General features: G+C 45.9%; 3 protein-coding genes across 7 annotated transcripts in view; 1 reads left to right on the top strand and 2 right to left on the bottom strand.

Annotated features, from left to right (window-relative positions):
• tmem63bb (transmembrane protein 63Bb) overlaps positions 1-455 on the bottom strand; it is a 35336-nt gene extending 34881 nt beyond the window's left edge. The window contains exon 1 of one of the 3 annotated variants that reach the window (XM_085355325.1): positions 264-455. In XM_085355325.1, coding sequence (XP_085211451.1) covers positions 264-417 — 154 coding nt within the window. In that variant the 5' untranslated portion in view covers positions 418-455. The remainder of the gene's footprint in view (positions 1-263) is intronic. The other 2 variants (XM_085355326.1, XM_085355331.1) reach the window with 2 other exon arrangements.
• Positions 456-4191: 3736 nt separating this feature from the next.
• On the bottom strand, positions 4192-17903 carry LOC146631355 (uncharacterized). 3 transcript variants are annotated; one of them, XR_014906244.1, is made up of 6 exons: positions 17413-17903; positions 16073-16098; positions 14856-15764; positions 14491-14587; positions 8849-10384; positions 4192-4797 (listed from the first exon to the last, which is right to left on the bottom strand). XR_014906244.1 is itself a non-coding variant. In XM_085355333.1 (5 exons), the coding sequence occupies exon 5, from the start codon at positions 9956-9958 to the stop codon at positions 8927-8929; it is 1032 nt and encodes a 343-aa protein (XP_085211459.1). In that variant the 5' UTR covers positions 9959-10384; positions 14491-14587; positions 14856-15764; positions 16073-16098; positions 17413-17903; the 3' UTR covers positions 6955-8926. The 3 variants fall into 3 exon arrangements, 1 of the variants encoding a protein (XP_085211459.1); XM_085355333.1 differs by lacking the exon at positions 4192-4797 and having other exon boundaries at positions 6955-10384; XR_014906245.1 differs by lacking the exons at positions 14491-14587; positions 14856-15764; positions 16073-16098; positions 17413-17903 and having other exon boundaries at positions 8849-10421.
• LOC146631356 (uncharacterized) lies at positions 10806-13977 on the top strand. The gene is made up of 10 exons (XM_085355332.1): positions 10806-11170; positions 11319-11351; positions 11444-11533; positions 11943-12014; positions 12123-12211; positions 12324-12426; positions 12680-12782; positions 12862-12914; positions 13022-13100; positions 13321-13977. The coding sequence occupies exons 1-10, from the start codon at positions 10958-10960 to the stop codon at positions 13605-13607; spliced, it is 1122 nt and encodes a 373-aa protein (XP_085211458.1). The 5' UTR covers positions 10806-10957; the 3' UTR covers positions 13608-13977.
• Positions 17904-19098: the final 1195 nt, after the last annotated feature.

The following is a 19098-nucleotide window of genomic DNA, read 5'->3' as shown; positions in this document are numbered from 1 at the left end:
TAATATTTTCTCTGAATACGAGACGATTCCGTTTTTTACGGGACGGTTGGAAACTCTACTAACTAACCTTATGAATAAAATAAGATAAAACAAGTTCAACATCAGTAACATCATAGCACCCGCCCAGCAGTATAGAAACTCCATCATGCTAGCTAGTACGCAGTACGAGTTATTTTAACTGACTGTAAAAAGTCAGCATAACTAAAATAAACTAAACTTGGTTTATATCTGACCCAGAGAGACTGCAGGTCATAACTTCTTACCTGAAGTTCGGTTCACCGCCTCGGGTCTCTGCTCCTCCTGCCTTTCCGTCATCCACCTGCCAGCGTGTTGCACCTGCTGCTTCCACCACTTGCTAATGTTACTGAATCTGTGGAAGCTCCGCAATAGCCAAACAACTGAGTTATTTTTACACATCTCCCAGCATCTGGCCAATCCACCACCTTTCAGTGTTTATACCATTACGGGAAAAAACGAAAAAAAAAAAAAAAGACAAAACCCATCGGCCCATAAAAACAGAAAATCACCATCGGCCCACCTGGACTGGCCATTGGCCCAGTCCAGCTATGGCTTTGATGTACCAACAAAGAAACGGTGTGCTGGACAATGGAGATGCTCACCAGTGTTCAGCCAGGTCACCAACAGGAAATCCCAATTTGGACGGACATAAAGACACTTATGATGAAAGTTGGCTCTTGTGATCAGCGCCAGCTCGACTGACAGGGGCTTGTGATGTGATTTGGATTTCCACAGCAGAAGGTGAAGATTTCCACATCACTGTGTTTCACTGTAGGCTGGCGAGGGTCAGTTTCCCCAGCTTTAAGGTACCTGTTTGAGAATTATGCCAGGGAGTCAAGTACTTCTGATTTAAAGCTGTCATGATACTCTGTGTGTGGACCCGACAGTAATCCATACAGAGAAAACCCAACAATCATATGACCCCCTATGAGCAGCACTTTGGCGACAGTGGGAAGGAAAAACTCCCTTTTAACAGGAAGAAACCTGCAGCAGAACCAGGCTCAGGGAGGGGCGGGGCCATCTGCTGTGATTGGTTGGGGAGAAAATAAAACTTTAATCAGAATTACACGTACTGGGTCACAGATCCAGTACCGTGACAGAGGGGATTAAAGTACCAGAGGGCAACATTGCAGACATAGAGGGCAGCCACAAGAACCTGGGAATCCCACAGGCAAAGGGGAACCATGAAGAGGTCGCTAGGAAAGCTGCAACCACCAAGTACCTGCAGAGGGTCAGGCAAGTCCTGAGGAGTCAGCTGAACAGGAAGAACAAGATCTGGTGATCAGGCACCCTGCTGGGATAATCAGCTGACCAAAGGAGAAGATAGAAGCCACTGACATCATAACCAGGAAACTCCTTTCACCCGAGGTCCAGCACCCTGAGACTGCACGCTAAGTGGATAGAAGTTGGGCGGAGACGGATGCAGTGCATCAGGAAGATGACCACAACTGACAGTTTAGCAAACAAATGATGAAGGGCTCAAGTGCAGAACCCAGGCAACACAGCGAGACACCGTAATCAGTTCAAGAATCTTTATTCAGTCAGGAGATATCTACACCCGACCGAAAACGAGTAACTCGAACTAAAACAGAGAAATAAACGTTCCTTGGGCACAAAGGCGGAGCTTAACTAAACACAAGGATCCAGTTACTAGGGAGAGAGACTGTAACTGTTGTGTTCTTTAGGTCAGCCTTCAGCATAGGACTGCAGTGTGCTGATCTCCACATGCATCTGTAAGAATAACGGTAATAAAAGGATTGTGTAAAACATGGAAACATCTCAGCGTGATCTCTACCAGGACCAAAACAATCGCAGAGACCGGCGCTGTCTCAACACAGCACAGATCTAAGTAAAAGACAATCTCAATAAATGAGTCTTAAATGGTAAATGGCCTGCATTTGTATAGAGATTGACAGACCACGTGACTTTCGCGCATTGCATGCCGGGAACTCGTGGCAAAACAATCCAAGTACCGCATCAAATGCAAGCATTTGCAGCACCGCAAAACGTTCATTCTTCGGTTCCAATAAATTCTTGCTTTTTCTTTGCCCCCCAAAAAGGTATGTACAAAACGAAGGAGAACAATGCCGGTCCGTACAAAGACAGACTTGATGAAAAGTCAAAGAAAAGATACGAGGAAAAAATCAAAGGAGTGAAAGGGTCAGACCCTCACGAGCACACAGAGGGACAAAAGACGTTAGCGTGCTGCCCAACTTTCACCACACTCATATTTATAATTACACGGTTCTTGGAGTGAGTGCATACACTCATGAAGTTTAGTAACTTCAGGTCACTGCAACAAGCCCAGGTACAGTTTACTGACGGATGGGTATAGGACCTTGAAATGCACCGTGTAGAACGGTCAAGTTGAACTACAAACACCACCAAGTGTGGTTCAATTTCTTACTCTTAAACCCCCCAAATTACTATCCAAAATATACAGAATGCTTTCTAAAACAGATGAATCAATATCACTTCCTATTGCAAAATGGGAAGCGGATTTATCAGTTAACTTAGACCTAAACTTCTGGTCTCAGATTTGCTTAAAAACCTTTCATCTAATTAGAAATCCCAGTCTTCAATTAATTCAATACAAAATACTACATAGAGTGCACTATACAGGTCATCGGATGTTCAAGATGGGCTTTACGTCTACCAACAACTGCTCACACTGCCAAACCAATTCACCGGACAATTATATCCACGCTCTTTGGTTCTGTCCACCAGTTCAGAAGTTTTGGCGCGAGATATGTGAAGACTTATCGAAGTGTCTGAAATGTAACATTCCAACTTCCCCCTTAGTGTGTTTGTTGGGCAGCTTAGATAATGTCACTTCAGAAAAGAATATAGCCCATATGGTTTTCACTGCCCTATGCATAGCCAAGAAAACAGTCCTCATGAACTGGAAAAATAAAAATAATCTTAATTCTAACCAATATAGAAATTATCTATTAGATTACATTAGTCTTGATACAGCCTCTGCCACCACATCAGATCAATTGCTCTGGGCTCCTTTGATCAGCTCCATCACCTAGTGGGGGTGGGGGGTCATAGTTTGGTCCCGCCTTCACTGTTGTGATTGGTGTGGGGGTAGGGACAGGCTTAGGGCGTCGGGGGGTTCCCCGGAGGCATCTTCCTTGGGGGGCTCAACCCGGGGTAGCGGTCATGTCCGGTTAGGGGCTCTGTTGGCTCTCCGGTGACTGTTTCCTCGCGGCTGCGTGCAGCGGGGCTAGGGGAGGGTCTGTGCTGACGGACGTGGGTTACTGACCTGGTAGCCTGGCTGCCCCTGGGTGGGTCCGGGATGGGCGTGAGGTTCTGGGGGCGCTCCGTCTCTGGGCTGGGACCCGGACCGGGCCTCGGGGGCTTGGGTCCTGGTTGGTGTGTTGCCGGGGTTGTGGGCGGGTGGGTGCATGGGGGCCCAGCCCTGGAGCAGGGTGCCGCCGGTGCGTCGAGCCACCTGGGGGGCTCTTCAACTGGTGGGGGAGATTGTCACATCTTGCAGGAGCTTTCCTCTCCTCAGGAGCTCCCTCTGCAGGAGGGGGAGACACAGGAGAGGTGGAGGAAGATCTCAGCCTGGGTGTTTATTGTCTTATGTAGTCTGGAAGATGAGTGGATGGTGGGGTGGGTGCAGTTTTCTCTGTGGTGGGGTTGGGTGGACTGTCCCGGGCTCTGTGGGGCCGGGCGGCGCTGCTGCACTGGGCCCGGTCTGGATGGGCCTGGGCCCCCTTTCCCTGGCGGGTCGCGGAGTATGGGGGTGCCTACTGGGGTCAGCGGGGGAGCTGGCCCCAGGGAGGGGTCACTTGCCCCTCCCTTCCTTCCCTCCCCATCTCCAGCTGCCTCCCTCTTCCCGCTCCACCACAACCACCCACACATGCAGGGCCTTGGAGTAGGGTGCAGAGGAGGCTACCCCCCCCCTCTGTCCCCTTCTGGCTGCCTCTGCCTCAATTTTATCCCACAACTTAGACATTCACATTACTCACACTCTCATTACACATACATATAGGATCTTGGGGGTGGGCACGATACACGGAGTCCAAAGTACCATCAGGGTGTACACCCCACCCCTGGCGTCGTTGCCCACCTCTCAATTTTAAATACACGTAGACATTGAGGGCTAGCAGGAGGGACCATGCGCTTACCTGCTGCTCTCTGGCAGGTAGCTCCAAGCCCTCCTGGGTTTTAAATGCACCTTAGAACACACATGCATCAACACTACAATGAGCGGGTGGAGGGAGGTTCGGAGTCTTCTCTCACCCCCGTTCTCTGCGACCTGCTGGAGCAGGGGGGCTAGGACTAGGAGGAGGAGTTGGCCGTCCGACTGCGGTCTGGAGTGTGGAGCCTTCCTGCTGCTGCGGAGTCGGGGCGGTCTGCCTCCCCCCACCGCAGGGAAAAGGGAAACACCACCTGGGTCTGGGTGCAGTTCCCCCCTCCAGGGGCAAGGGTACCTAGACCCGGTTTGTAGAGTACGCTTGGGGAGTGTGATCGTGTGTACAACGTCTCTTTATGTCTGTCTCCACGTTGGTTGAGTGTGGAGTAAGTGCATATGAGAGCATGAGGGTGGGAATGGATGTTTGTATCTGTGTGTGCCTGTATGTCTGTGTCTATATGTCAGGTTGGGTGTCAGGCGCCACCTCTCTGGGGACATCTCAGGCCCTCCAAGGTTTGGAGGCCTATCTCCCCCTACCACCACTTCCCCTGCCAGTGGCGGACTCCCTCAGGTGTCGGTGCGTTGGTGGTTCTTTGTGTCTGGCGATGGGCGTCCAGGTACACACCGGCTCACTCCTTGGCGGCCGCTTATCGGGGCCTGGAGCCTGGGGCTCGCTCGGGCCACTTCGGAGGTGGGGTGCCCCCGGCCTCTCGGCCTGGGGCTCGGTCACTCAGGCGCAGCTGGCTGCCGGCGGAGCTCACGGGCGCGTCACTGCAACTCCCCCTGGCTTCTGCTCCGCGGCTGCTGAGTGAGCCCTCATCTGGGACTCTCCTCAGCTCTTTCTGGGACAGTGGCGCAGCTGCCCCTCTGTTGGTCTTCCTTGGTCTCTTGTGTTCTGGGGGCCTCTGGATGTCTGGAGTTTTGATCTCCTCCACACCTGCTTAACGCCCTGGAGGATGGGGCTGTGGCCCCCCCACACCCTCTAGCAGATTATTACATGAAGGAACCTTTTAAAAAAACAAAAAACAAGCGCGTCCATGCTCACAGGTGTACACACGGGTGATCACACCCACAAACTACACCCTTTTTGGCTCCTACCTCAAAGCACACTGTGTTCTGTTGATCTTATGTGCTGCACAATAATGTTTAACATTTAGTATTTACTGTCATATTCCCATATATCATTGTGATGTTGTTTATTCTATTACTCTTGTTCTCTTCTGCTTGCTTTCTTTTTTCTTTCTCAGCAGGTGATCCAGGTGATTGATATATGCATTTTTTTTTCTCTGCTCATTCTGTTGGTTTTTGTTTTTTGCCCTTCTCCCTCGTCCCTCTTCTCAGCTGTTTCTCTTTCCCTCTTTCTTTCTCCCCTTCTTTCCCCCAGTCAAGTCTGTCCCGTATTCATTAAGTGAAAATAAAATAAACAATAAAAGGTGAATCAAATGGACCATTACGGCAAGGCTGGGATGGTCAGTTTGGTAAAGTAAATCCGTTGGGCATCTTTCTTTGCCTTTAGACAACAATTCTGATGCAAAAGAGCCAAACGGGACAGGCCAAAAAAAAAAAAAAAAAAAAGAACGAAAGACGAAAGAAAGTAAAGACCATCGTACGAACAAAGGTAAGTTTACCGGTCTCACAAATCGTCGCCATAAATACACATTCGTTAACCGTTTATTAATAGGACCTTTGAGCTCAACGGTAATTAATTAGCAGTGGAAATAATTTCTGGTAGCATCACAGAAATGTAGCAGTGACAACAATATTGTATGCTGTAATCGTACTGGACAATTAGTGATACAAAACAACTGTTTTATCCTGTGAATAAAAGTATATGTTTTTGTCAATGTACCATAATAACAGAAGCGAAACGCAATATTGTGTCAGGACAATTCACTATTTATGCACAATAAACAAAGGAGCGACAATTTCTGTTCAGCGCCAGACTTGCTTGTAACCTATATCACCAATTATGTTAAGAAAAATGACGCATTAACTACAACAGCAGACTGACCTGTGTGGGAATGCTTGGAGCAGACTAACCTGTGAGCTGGAGGGTTCTGGGACGTTATATTTGGTCTTTGAATGGCTGCAATCCAGGCCATCCGTCGCCTCTTTGTTACTTCGGAAACACGGCTCGAACAATTGGACGATCTGATTTCCTCGTGTCAGCGTTGTTCCCACATCATCATAATTAATGTTGTTCCAGGTTCAACATTGCAAGTGACCAATCACCTTCTTGTGACGTCATTCCTTTGCGACTTCGAAATACCCGCCTTCGAGTATTTCGAAATACAAGTGAAGAAGCGAGAAACCGCCGCCACCGAATTTGAAGTCAATTTAGGATACTTTTCTTTAATAAACGGTAAGCATTATACATATGTTCCTCACTTGGCTTGCTGTTTGTTTGCTAGCGATAGGCTACTTGACGACAGCATTAGCTAACCAGTGTTCTCTAGACCAGCGTTCCCCAACTTTTTGGGTGTTTCATGGCCCGGGGGTTGGGTCAGGCAAAATTGCAGTAGCTTCCCTGATCATTTTACAAACATAAGTGAAGAGAATCTGGACTAAAAGGCCTAGACTTATGGTTGTGTGCTGAATCTATGAGTCAAACTATCACCTGGAAACATAATTAACTGGTCCATAGCTGTGAAACTGGACAGGAGTTCTTGATTCTATGGAGATTAACAGTAATCCAGAAATTTACAAATTTGTCCTGGGTCATTGTGTAAATGTTGTCCCTGGGACAAAGTGTAAATGTTGTCCCAGGGACATCGTGTTAAATCTCCTGATGCTCCCCTTGTATTGGGCTATCCCTGGCTGCAACAACATAATCCGCAGATCGACTGGGCCACGGGCCGTATTTCGGGGTGGAGCGGTCGGTGTCACGCTGTGTGCTTGCGCTCCGCGACTTTTGGTGCGATGGTCGCTGGCCCCGCGGAGCCTGTTGCGCCTCCTGATTTGTCTGGTGTTCCGCCTGAGTGTCATGACCTGGCCCAGGTTTTTAGCAAGGACAAAGCCTCTTCGCTTCCGCCCCATCGCCTGTACGACTGTGGCATTGATTTGATTCCCGGCGCCCCCTTGCCCACCGGTCGGCTTTATAGCATCTCCAAGCCCGAGCGGGAGTCGATGGAACGGTACATTAATGACTCCTTGGCGGCCGGCATCATTCGACCCTCCACTTCCCCTTTGGGCGCGGGCTTTTTCTTTGTCGCGAAGAAGGACAGGTCGCTCCGGCCGTGTATCGATTTCCGGGGTTTGAATAAGATCACGATCAAGAACAAGTACCCCTTGCCCTTGCTGGCGTCCGCCTTTGAGCTTCTCCAGGGCGCCACGGTTTTTTCCAAATTGGACCTCCGCAATGCTTACCACCTGGTGCGGATTCGCGAGGGGGATGAATGGAAGACAGCGTTCAACACTCACCTTGGGCATTTCGAGTACCTGGTGATGCCTTTTGGGCTCGCTAATGCCCCTGCTGTTTTCCAGGCTATGATTAATGATGTGCTGCGTGATCTCATTAACCACTGTGTTTTTGTCTACCTAGATGACATCCTTGTGTTTTCCCGGAGCCCGGCGGAACATGTGGAGCATGTGCGGCTCGTGCTGCAGCGCTTATTGGAGAATCGCCTGTTTGTGAAGGCTGAGAAATGTGAGTTCCATGTTCCAACTGTGTCTTTCCTGGGCTTTGTGGTGGAACAGGGGCGGCTGCGTGCGGACCCAGCTAAGGTCAAGGCGGTGGTTGAGTGGCCGGTGCCTAGGAATCGCAGGGAGTTGCAGCAGTTTCTGGGTTTTGCCAACTTCTACAGGCGCTTCATTCGCAACTTTAGCAGGATTGCCTTGCCTCTGACTGCCCTTACCTCTCCCAGGTTGTCGTTTCAGTGGTCTCTGGACGCTCAGCGGGCTTTCGCTCAACTGAAGGCTCTGTTTTCGTCTGCGCCTGTGCTGGTGCAGGCTGACCTGGAGCTCCCATTCTTCGTGGAGGTGGATGCTTCTGACTCGGGGGTGGGGGCCGTTCTCTCGCAGCGGGTGGCCGGTAAGATGCGTCCCTGTGCCTTTTTTTCTCGCCGGTTGTCGCCCGCAGAGCGGAATTATGATGTTGGTGACCGGGAGCTTCTCGCTGTTAAAATGGCCCTGGAGGAATGGCGTCACTGGCTGGAGGGGAACAGTTATCCAGTGGTGGTGTGGACTGACCACAGGAATTTGGCGTACCTCCGGGCTGCGAAGCGCCTTAACGCCCGACAGGCCAGGTGGGCCCTGTTCTTCGCTCGCTTTGACCTTTCCATCACTTACAGGCCCGGGTCTCGCAACGCCAAGGCTGATGCACTGTCTCGACAGTTTGCGCCTGAGGCCGGGGGCGATGGGGAGGACTTGCCCATCTTGCCTCCCTCTTGTTTCGTCGGCGCTTTGACCTGGGAGATTGAGCGGGTTGTGCGGGACGCCCAGCGGCGGGAGCCGGATCCTGGCACGGGCCCGGGGGGCAAGCTGTTTGTTCCTGCGTCGGCCCGCGGTAAGGTGCTTCAGTGGGCTCACACCGCCCATTTTGCCTGCCATCCGGGTAAGAACCGCACCGTCTCTTTCCTGCGCCGGTTGTTTTGGTGGCCCTCTCTGTTGCGGGATGCTGGGGAATACGTGGCGGCTTGTCCTGTGTGTGCTGCGAACAAGATGCCAACCTCGCCGCGTGCTGGCCTCCTACGCCCTTTGCCTGTTCCCATGCGTCCCTGGTCGCATATTGCTCTGGACTTTGTTACGGGACTGCCTCCGTCCTCAGGCAACACTGCTGTGCTCACTATTGTTGACCGGTTTTCCAAGGCTGCCCACTTTGTAGCCCTGCCGCAGCTTCCTTCTGCTCTGGAGACGGCTCGCCTTCTCACCCAGCATGTTTTTCGGCTCCATGGCATTCATCGGGACATCGTGTCTGATCGTGGTCCCCAGTTCACGTCCCGGGTGTGGCGGGAGTTCTGTGCGGAGCTGGGGGCTCAGGTCAGCCTGTCCTCGGGTTTCCATCCCCAGACCAACGGCCAGACGGAACGGGCTAATCAGGCACTGGAGGCTATGCTGCGCTGTGTAATCTCCTCCAACCAATCGACGTGGAGCGGGCAGCTCGCATGGGTGGAATATGCGTACAACTCCAGTACGTCGGCGGCCACCGGTGTGTCCCCGTTCGAGGCGTCCTTGGGTTATCAGCCCCCGCTTCTTTCCATCTCTGAGGGAGAGTTGGCCGTTCCTTCGGTCCAGCTCCACATGCGGCGCTGTCGGAGAGCGTGGCGCGCCGCTAGGGCAGCCCTCTTGAGGACGGCGGCCCTGAACAAGAGACTGGCCGATCGCCGCCGCGTCCCGGCACCGGACTACCAGGTGGGCCAGCGGGTGTGGCTCTCGACCAAGCATGTTTCTCTCAGGACTGAATCTAGGAAGCTTGCTCCTCGGTTCATTGGCCCGTTTCCTGTCCAGTCTGTGTTGAATCCGGTGACGGTTCGGTTGAGCCTGCCTTGTAACATGCGAACTCACAATGTTTTTCATGTCTCGCAGGTGAGGCCTGTTCGGACCAGCCCGCTGTGCCCGCCTCCCGGGCCCCCGCCACCCGCCCGGATTATCGACGGCGCCCCGGCGTACTCCATCACCCGCATTATGGATGCCCGGCGCCGCGGTAGGGGTTTTCAGTTTTTGGTGGATTGGGACGGGTATGGTCCGGAAGAGCGTTCCTGGGTGCCGTGGTCTGCGATTCTCGATGATGCCATGGTGAGAGAGTTCTGCCGCCGGCACCCTGACAAGTTTGGTAGGTCGCCGGGTGGCTCCCATTAGAGGGGGGATACTATCAGGATCTGACGGTGCCCTGACCGGTCGACCTGCCGGTGTGTGTGTGTATATCTGTGTGCGTGTGTATGTGTCTCTCCTGTCGCTCTGTCTTCCCCTCCGGCTCTGCTGTGATGTGTTGGGGGGTAGCCTAGCAACGGGCTACCTTCGACCCGGAGGTGCTGTCGCCCGGAGCTGCCACACCTACAGTCAAGCCACCAGCTGCTGCCAATCAACTTCCATCTTCAGCAGGGCTACTTAATGGTGTGGCTGAGCGACAGACAGCGCTGGAGTATTGCACTAAGCCTGGTAGTGTCGTTGAGTTGCTAAACGTTATTGTAGTGCTGTCCGATCGTCATACTCATTCTGCTGTCGTGTGTGTGTGTGTTCACCCAGGGATTGACGGAGGATTCATGGACACAAGGGAAGCACCTGGAGGAGAGACGGGCACTCATTACTACGCACGGGCTTACACGGAAGGAGGGACGCACTATCACCACTGTCGCACATTTGAACTGTTGTCACCTTGCTGCACTGTAAATAAATGCACTGTCATTATTTCTGAGCTCCGCGCCTGAGTCTACTCTCTAACCACCGTGACATGTTGTCCCTGGGACATCGTGTAAATGTTGTCCCTGGGACATCGTGTAAATGTTGTCCCTGGGACATTGTATAAATGTTGTCCCAGGGACATCGTGTGATAGCTTGTTAATAATGGAATGAAAATTATTGATTGTTATTAACTTGTGAAAATGAAGTGTAACAAATCCACATGTTATGTTCTTACACCCTTACAGAAACTGTGACTCCTTCACAATGTCAGGTAAATGTCAACTCAAGTTGAATAATCAACCAATCAAGCCTTTTATTATCACATGCAATGTTACACGTACAACTGCAATGAAAATTTCACCCCCTTCTGACCATACATATATTGCTTAAACATCACATTGGGAAGACAGGTCGGAAACAGTTAGGAAGGTCAGAAAACAATTTAATTAATAGATGAGGGGAGAGGAGGAGAAAAAAGAACTACAACCAGACAAAGCTCCTAGAAGACTGAAATGGATGATGGTTGCAGCATGCAAAAAGAAAACGATATCTGTTGACTACAGCATATGCTTTCTCACAGATTACCTTGTGGGAGTAGCTGGACCAAACTCTATTGGTATTTCAAGTTTGAAATCCCTGTTTGACCAGACTAACATTTCAGATGAGGTACCTCTTGACATAAAAATCCTTTTATGTTGTAATAAAACTAATGTTAAATTCTGCTTTAAATACACTTTATTGTACAATTTACTTAATGAATCGTATTCCTTAGTTCTGTTTTTATTTATATGTATTTATTTATTTGTTTTATAAGGTAATAGATGGTCTAATCTATTTGCAGTGTGAGGTATGTTGAAAAGCTTGTTTGATCATAATGACATAGCATGTTTACGTTTTTTGTAATGTATTTGAAAACATGTATTTATGTTATTTTTATAGAATTTCCCTCACATTTATCCAATACCAAGCCAAATCACTGGAAAAATTTTGGATGGGTCCACAAGAGCACAAAGTGCATACTTTTTGAAGGTATGACTTGGACTGTGGTAACTATGTTCTTATCACAAAGGGTTTATAAGTTGCCACTATAAACAAACAGCATTTTCCAAAATTGAAGCCTTGTCAGAAGAACCTGAAAAATACCTTTCTGAAACCTTTTCTGTGTAAAGACTTGTTCAAAAGCAATGCACACAGATTAAAACATTTGTCTTGGCCAACTGATAAAGAACACCAAAAATTGAGTGGTACGTGTTGAGTCTGTGGTCTTGATTTGTTTTGTACACACTATAGAAATTAATTAATGTAAACAAAAAATGACACTTTCTATATGTTTGTGTATCTGCAGAATTAATTACAAGTCTCACCTGACAAGCTTTCGCAGTTTTGCAGTGTCATTCTTGACAGAAAAACATACTTGTCACATTCTTTTTATTTCCAGAAAAACATCTTTCAGATGTATGAGAAATTGATTGGAGCCTGTCTGGAAAACGGCAGCCACTGGAACTTGTTTGTAAGTTGCACAGATTTTGCACTCTCTCTAGTGCATGATACTTTTCAGTGTCCCTCATTAGGAAAGCTCAAGGCCCAAGCCTACCATATCCATCTTTTTACAAAACAGTTTTGTGACATACCCAAGAGGACCATAGTCTATATGAATTCATTTGACGAGTCGGAGGTCAGAAAAAGTGCGGTGTTGAAAAACTGGAGGTAATTAATTAACATATTTAACATAACATATTTAATTTAATTGAAATCATTACTGAACGTGGTTATTGATTTCTCTATATGCTTTTTATTTGTAATAACTGCGATCTCTCAGCTCATTTGCTTCAGCAAGAGGCTGCACTGGAGAGTGGACCTTGTCACATGTGAGCCACCCACATCAACAGGATGGGAACTCATGTGGAGTGCATGTCGTCATGGTACTGAAAACTATAGCTTTAACCTATATAAGTAATGTTTACATTTTTGCCTATTCAGTTTTTAAAGCCTTAGAGGCAGGATGGTAAAATCTCAATTTTTTTTGTAGATTGAACCATTTCAGCAGTAATGCTTTGCTTTGGTTGCTCTGTTTTTTTTTCTCGGGGGGGGGGGGGTTAAAAACAAACAAACATTTCTTTGTTAATCTAATTCTTTTTGTTCTTTTTTTTTTTTTTCTTCTTCGTCAATTATTAGTTTGCCCAATCTCCCATTGACGGTAAAACACACGTGGAGGAGTACAACACTGAAATCACAAAGCTCAGGTCCCGACTTTGCCACTACTTATTTTCCTCAATAGGTAAAGATAAAATTAGCCGCCTTCTTTTTCTCTAACATTGGAAAATGTAACTTGTACTTAAACAAATTATATTTTGCAGATCGAACTAGGAAGTGCAGTCAGTGCTGGTGTGTGATTGCAGCCAAAGACCGGGTACACTATGACATGTCCTTAGCCATATAGATTGTTTATATAATGGACTTTGTTCATTTGTTTTTTGTTTGTTTATTTCTTCTTCTTCTTTTTTTTTTAATTCACAGGTGCAGTGCCAGAAATGTGGTGCATACAAGCACATGCGTTGTTCAAAGTCTGTTTGTGGCATCTGTATCTTCTGTGAGAGTAAGTCACAATATAACTAAACAATGTCCAAAAATGTTTAAAGTGAAAATTTTTTCGTAATTTTGCCTTTGCACACCAGGACTGTGTTATTAAAGTGGACGTTTCAAGATCCAGTTTTTACACAAAACTATTTTAGACATAACTGTGTCGTATTGTGGGGATTTCTCTTCACAATTAAATTGATATAGTGCTGTTTATATCATTCTTCTTTATGTAACAGCACAGTGCAGCACAGCAGAGGGAAAGGAGTTGTGCAGCATAGTGGGTGGCTATACAGGAGGAGCAATAGAAGTAGCCAGTGAAGAATGTCATCAGGGAAAGCATCAGGCAGCGAATGACAAAGGAAAAGTTCCTAAGGGAGAGGACATCTGCAGCAAACCGACAAGTAACAGTGAGATAGGAGGACTGACAGTCAGAGATGAAGGCACACAGACTGAAAGAGATGAAGGTACACAGACTGAAGACAACGAAAAAGAAAGTATACGGCACAAGTCTGAGTACAGATAATGCTGCTGCTGGTGATGTTGACAGGATCGATGCAGATACAGAATTCCAAACTGATTCAGAAGGAACTAGTACAGTTTACAGAGTGCATGGTCGCTTATCTGTACCAAGCTCAAAAAAGAAAACCTACACAATAACAGAAGACGAGATCAAGCGCAGAATCAACGCAGAGAACATGTCAGTTCATGTTTTCAGAGGTTTGATTGGGGTAGGTATACATTTCGTGATTTTGATGTCACCTGAAATAAATCCGGGTTACTCGTATCAATGAAGTGACAATGTGGCTGGAAGTTGTGCATTTGCTGCAACATATACACAATTACACCATGTAAACAAAAGCATTTAACTTTGTGCGCGTGTGTGTGTCTCTCTCTGCTCTTGTGGTGTTTGCACTTTTTCTTTTTTAGGGCCGTAAAGCCAAACTGCCCGCAATGATTCTTGACAGGCCTAAGAAGGCCAAAACTAAAGTAACAGTGTTTAGTGTTTAGATTTTGAAAGCCATCGATTAACAGCCTGTGAATGTAAGAGAAAAAAAGTTCATCTGGAGAGAGAGACAGAGGAGCAGCTGTACAAAAAGCATAAAAGAAAGCTGACATCCAAAAATAACTTTGTCACTCACTGGACAAGAGGACCTGTGCATTACAGAAATCAACCAGGCAAACATATTTTTAAATGTCAAAAAGAGCTTTGGGAAGCAGCCACCAGAAGATGAGTGCACTGTGGTCTTAAATGGATGGACAAAGTCACTCAACATTTTATCCCTTTATATTCATTAACCTGAGTAGGTGAATATCACAATGAGGCAAATCATAACAACAGGACCCTGTTGTAAAAATGTGTTTCAGGTGCATCTTAGACAATGTGAAAAGAAAACAATGTGGTTTACCTGCAAGACATGGTACCAGCATAGAAGGATAGCTGACTCTGGAAAAACCTTCTGCAAAGCATTTATTTCCGCAAAGTCTTTGTCAACCATAAATGCTCTACAGAAAAAAAGAAAACACTAAATGAGATTAAACAGTATGAAAATGTTTTTGCTATCTCAAAGCACCACTTCAATGCCAAATTAAACATTTCAACTCACAAGTAGATATATAAAATACTGCATACAGCCTATAGGAATAACTTTAACAACTGGAAAGGAAAGTTTTTTGCAGCCCATGCTGCAGCTATAGCATTAGATTCTGGCATGTTATAACTTTTTTGAAAAGGAATTATTTCAAAATTAATAGCTGTCAATGTATTATTTACCTCGGGGAAGTTGTGAAAAGCTCACAAACTATTCCAAGAACAGTTTCCAGGGTTTTCTGACTTTCGTTGCTGACAATAGCATAGGCCACAGGGACTCCATGCCCATGATCATCTCTTACAACAAGTGTGAATAAGGGAAATGAATACTGGTTAACGCAGTGCGTGGTGTCAACAAATACTAACTGTTTTGCATAGTTCTCCATGTTTGATTTCATTACAGGTGTCTGCAAAACAATCATTAGTTCTTGGTCAGATGTGTATGGTTGATAGAAGAGAACATGTTCTTGATGTTTTCCATTAAGTAAGGTATGTACACTTTGACTGTCTCCACAGTTAAAGTGCTTCTTCCTCATCATGCAGGTTCTAACACTGTCAATGTCACGTGGTGTGACAAAATGCTCTCTGTTGTGAAGATCTCTGTGTCCATGTTCTTTGGCCGATTTATGACATTCGGTTAGTATGATGGCTGGCTTAGTTCCAAGGGAAAGCAGTTCCTCAATCTTCCTCCTCAAGTCACTGGAAATATTGTTGAAATGTGCGTCTTTTGGGTCCGAAGGATCATGCCCATCATGCTTATCATATGTACGCTGCACGATGACTGTGTGGTCTTTCCAACATTTGAGTACTTTAAATGAAACATAGGCCTTACAGCCCACTGCTGTGTAGCTGTTTCGACTTTTTTCCCAGCTCTGATGCAGTTGAATTTGTAATAGTCTCTTTTCCTGTCTTTACCTGAGGCAACATTTAAACATTTATAATGTCCATGAAGGGTTAATGAGTTCAATTTTTCTAACACAACACTGAATGGGTCCTCCTGGCATTGTGACACATGCACACAAAGTTGTGTATCTTTTCCAGTTCTTTTTTTTTCGTCATTCAGAACACTTCTTCTAATTTTGTCGTCCATTTCTGGTGGAAAAATAACGAAGGTTTAATTAGTCAATAATAATTAATTCATTTTAACTTGTTTTGGGGTTTTTTGCAATACAATGTAAATATTAAATATAATATTAAAAATATATATATATATATAATATAAAACAAACAGGGGCTAAAAGAAGCTAAACTTTCATATGGTATGTCTCTGGCAACTTTAACATGATGTCCCTGGGACAACTTCTACATGATGTCCCAGGGACAGTTGTACGTGTAACATTGCATGTAAAAAGGCTAAAAAGGCTTGATTGGTTGATTATTCAACTTGAGTTGACATTTACCTGACATTGTGAAGGAGTCACAGTTTCTGTAAGGGTGTAAGAACATAACATGTGGATTTGTTACACTTCTTTTTCACAAGTTAATAACAATCAATAATTTTCATTCCATTATTAACAAGCTATCACACGATGTCCCTGGGACAACATTTACACGATGTCCCTGGGACAACATTTACACGATGTCCCTGGGACAACATTTACACGATGTCCCTGGGACAACATTTACACGATGTCCCTGGGACAACATTTACACTTTGTCCCAGGACAAATTTGTAAATTTGACGTCACTAGCCGTGTCTGGGTCTAAACTCCGCTGCAGGTCCATATATCAAACGATCACTGTGGCATTACTGAGAGTTGAAAAACTGTCTAAAGTCTTTCATCTTTAATAAAATGATCAGCGTTCTGCTCTACCAGGTGTAACAATTGAGTTTAACATCCAGGCATCCATGAAAACGGAATTTATGACATTTAACGGAGTTAGAAGTTAGCAGGGAGTTAGCTCGCTAGCTTCTATCTAAATACAATATAGCATGTCCTGACTGCGGGGTTTTGGAAACAAATTCAAATGTACAGCTCTGCTATCACTTCCAGCATAAATGAAGACAGAAAACTAAACAGCAGTGACGTTTGTAGGGTTACTGAAGTTTGGCTAGCTGGTATATAATGATGTGCTACGTGACCGCTAGCGACACAGCTATGTTAGCATAATATAAACAAGCTAACTTTTTTTCCACTCGATAAAAGTTAACGTGAGTGTTCTCGGTGGTCAGGAACAAATGTAATCGCATGGCAGGATGCTGTAAAAGGACCAAACTTCAGCCAGGAGAACAACTGAGATAATCCATCCACAATACGAGGTTAGTCATTCATATACTGCTGCATGGGCTGGGCTGTAGTTACATCCTAAGGTTTTAAAAACTGAGCTTAAATAAATGATTAGCGGTAATAAAAGCCGAGGGAGGTCAACAGTGATCACTGACTGTTTTAGGAGCTTTTTGAGATCAAATAGAAGAAAATACAAAACATTAAACATGTTAACAACACAAAAGCCATATTAAACGCAGACTACTTTAGACCCGGAAGTAGGATTCGTCACGTCATCACTTAAAGACCGGATAGCGCTTTACACTACATTCAGTCATCCACCCATTCACACACTGGTGATGGCAGCTACATTGTAGCCACAGCTGCCCTGGGGCGCACTGACAGAGGCGAGGCTGCCGGACACTGGCGCCACCGGGCCCTCTGACCACCACCAGTAGGCAAACACGGGTTAGTATCTTGCCCAAGGATATTTGGCATGCAGCCAGGAGGCAGCCTGGGATCGAACCACCGACCTTCTGATTAGTGGCTGACCTGCTCTGCCACCTGAGCTCAGATACTGTAGAGATCAGTCCATTTCCCATCCAGGGTCCAGGCACCTTTGGGTCATTAGTCCCAGAAATATTCTCCCATATTCTTCTCAGAAACTAGAGGAAATAGACTAATGTTCTTGTGAACATCACACAAGGAAAGGAAAGAGAGATGTGGACCCCAGCAGCTTGAGAATTAATACTTTTAGTCCTGAACTTAACCCCACGTTCTTTTATTTTCTCCTCATGGACCAACCACAGCCTCTCTGTGTCAAGTTTTCCTGTTTCTTCCCATCCTTTGTCCCAATCTCCAACTGTTTTCTCTTGAAGTGCATTTCCATTTCTTGCAGTCTCGTGGACTGATGCTCTGAAGCTCTGCTTGCTGCCTTGCTGTCAAGCAACTCTCAAGCTGAATGGAGTCAACGGACAATATTCCCAGGTCAAAATGCACAGTAGACATGTTAGTTGTGTGTTTGTTTTTTACAAACCAATTTCAGTATGTTAGTGCTCTGCAGCGGTCATTGGAAACAGCTACTGTGCTGTGGGAGTTTCACTAAACTCCTGCACGCTGTTACATCACTAGAACAACCCAATATGAAACACGTGGCTACAACAAATGGAACAAACTTTAACATGGCTACATAACCGCTAACCACATGGAAAACATCGCACAGAGCTGAGGTTATGAACCTTAACAGCTGTTCTGAGCAGAGGCGGAGCCAGACATTTGAAACACCCGGGGCTTAGCCCTAAAGGGTAGTATGCATGTGGGATTTTTTTTTTTTGGGGGGGGTGGGGTTAGAAATGACTGAAAGATTAATTGGCTCTGTTTTGAGTTTTGTTCAAAAAAGAATGACTTCATATAGGGAAATATATATATCACACATGCAGGACACCTTAAACTAATTTTTTAATTAAGCAGCAAGACAGAACGAAGTCGGGGCTGTATCAACACACAGGGACTAAACCCCAATTCAACCAGACGCAGAACTGATCCAGAATTAAAACAGGACTACAACAGTTCAAAAGCAGGACTACTGAGGACTTAACCAAGACAGAACCAGAATCAGAACTAGATGATAGTAGCACTAAAAATCATCATAGACCTGCACTACACTTATTTTTTTAAATCTACCAAAGTACAATATTTAGATTGAGAAAAGTTTATATAATTATTTTGGCCTTGTTGTGCAAACAAGCCTGCATAACTTAATAAATATAGAATTTGAAAAATAGCAAACCTAAAAAGAAACACTAGGTACGAGATACATGAGTACCTATGATACGCTGATCCTTTTGGCAAACGACCATTTGACTAACATGTGTGTCTCACCTGCTCTTGTTCATCTGTTCTGTCCTCATTCTCCATCTCCCTCTCTCTCCCTCTCTGTTCCTCTCTCTCTCTTTGTGCTGACAATCATCAAATATACAGTTGAAACCAGATATTTACTCTTCAGATAAAAACACTTTTTTAATTGTAACATCAAATCAGACTAAATGTTTATTTTTTTAGATAAATATAAAAAACATATTTGTTAACTTTAAGAGTAAAGAGAGAAACTATCTGTATTTCTTAATTGCAAATGGCACCAAATTGTATTCAAACTGAGCCACACTTATGGAGCTCCACAGTTCTTTTCCTGGTGTTTTGGTTGACATCTCTTGATGTTC

The sequence above is a fragment of the Diplotaxodon limnothrissa genome, linkage group LG6, assembly GCF_057381915.1.
Source record: "Diplotaxodon limnothrissa isolate DT_005_m linkage group LG6, D_limnothrissa_male_GT1.1, whole genome shotgun sequence".
NCBI classification, from domain to species: Eukaryota; Metazoa; Chordata; class Actinopteri; order Cichliformes; family Cichlidae; genus Diplotaxodon; species Diplotaxodon limnothrissa.
The sequence above is the reverse complement of the archived record's forward strand: the minus strand, read 5'-3'. Positions and strand labels throughout refer to the sequence as shown.

Bases quoted from the DNA above. Each gene is read 5' to 3' on its own strand.
- LOC146631356 (XM_085355332.1), top strand. From the start codon at position 10,958: ATGAGGGGAGAGGAGGAGAAAAAAGAACTACAACCAGACAAAGCTCCT. The intron at 11,534-11,942 runs GTATGACTTGGA...TTTTATTTCCAG, and splicing joins AAAGTGCATACTTTTTGAAG to AAAAACATCTTTCAGATGTA. The intron at 12,915-13,021 runs GTACACTATGAC...TTTAATTCACAG, and splicing joins TGATTGCAGCCAAAGACCGG to GTGCAGTGCCAGAAATGTGG.
- LOC146631355 (XM_085355333.1), bottom strand. From the start codon at position 9,958: ATGGGAGCCACCCGGCGACCTACCAAACTTGTCAGGGTGCCGGCGGCA.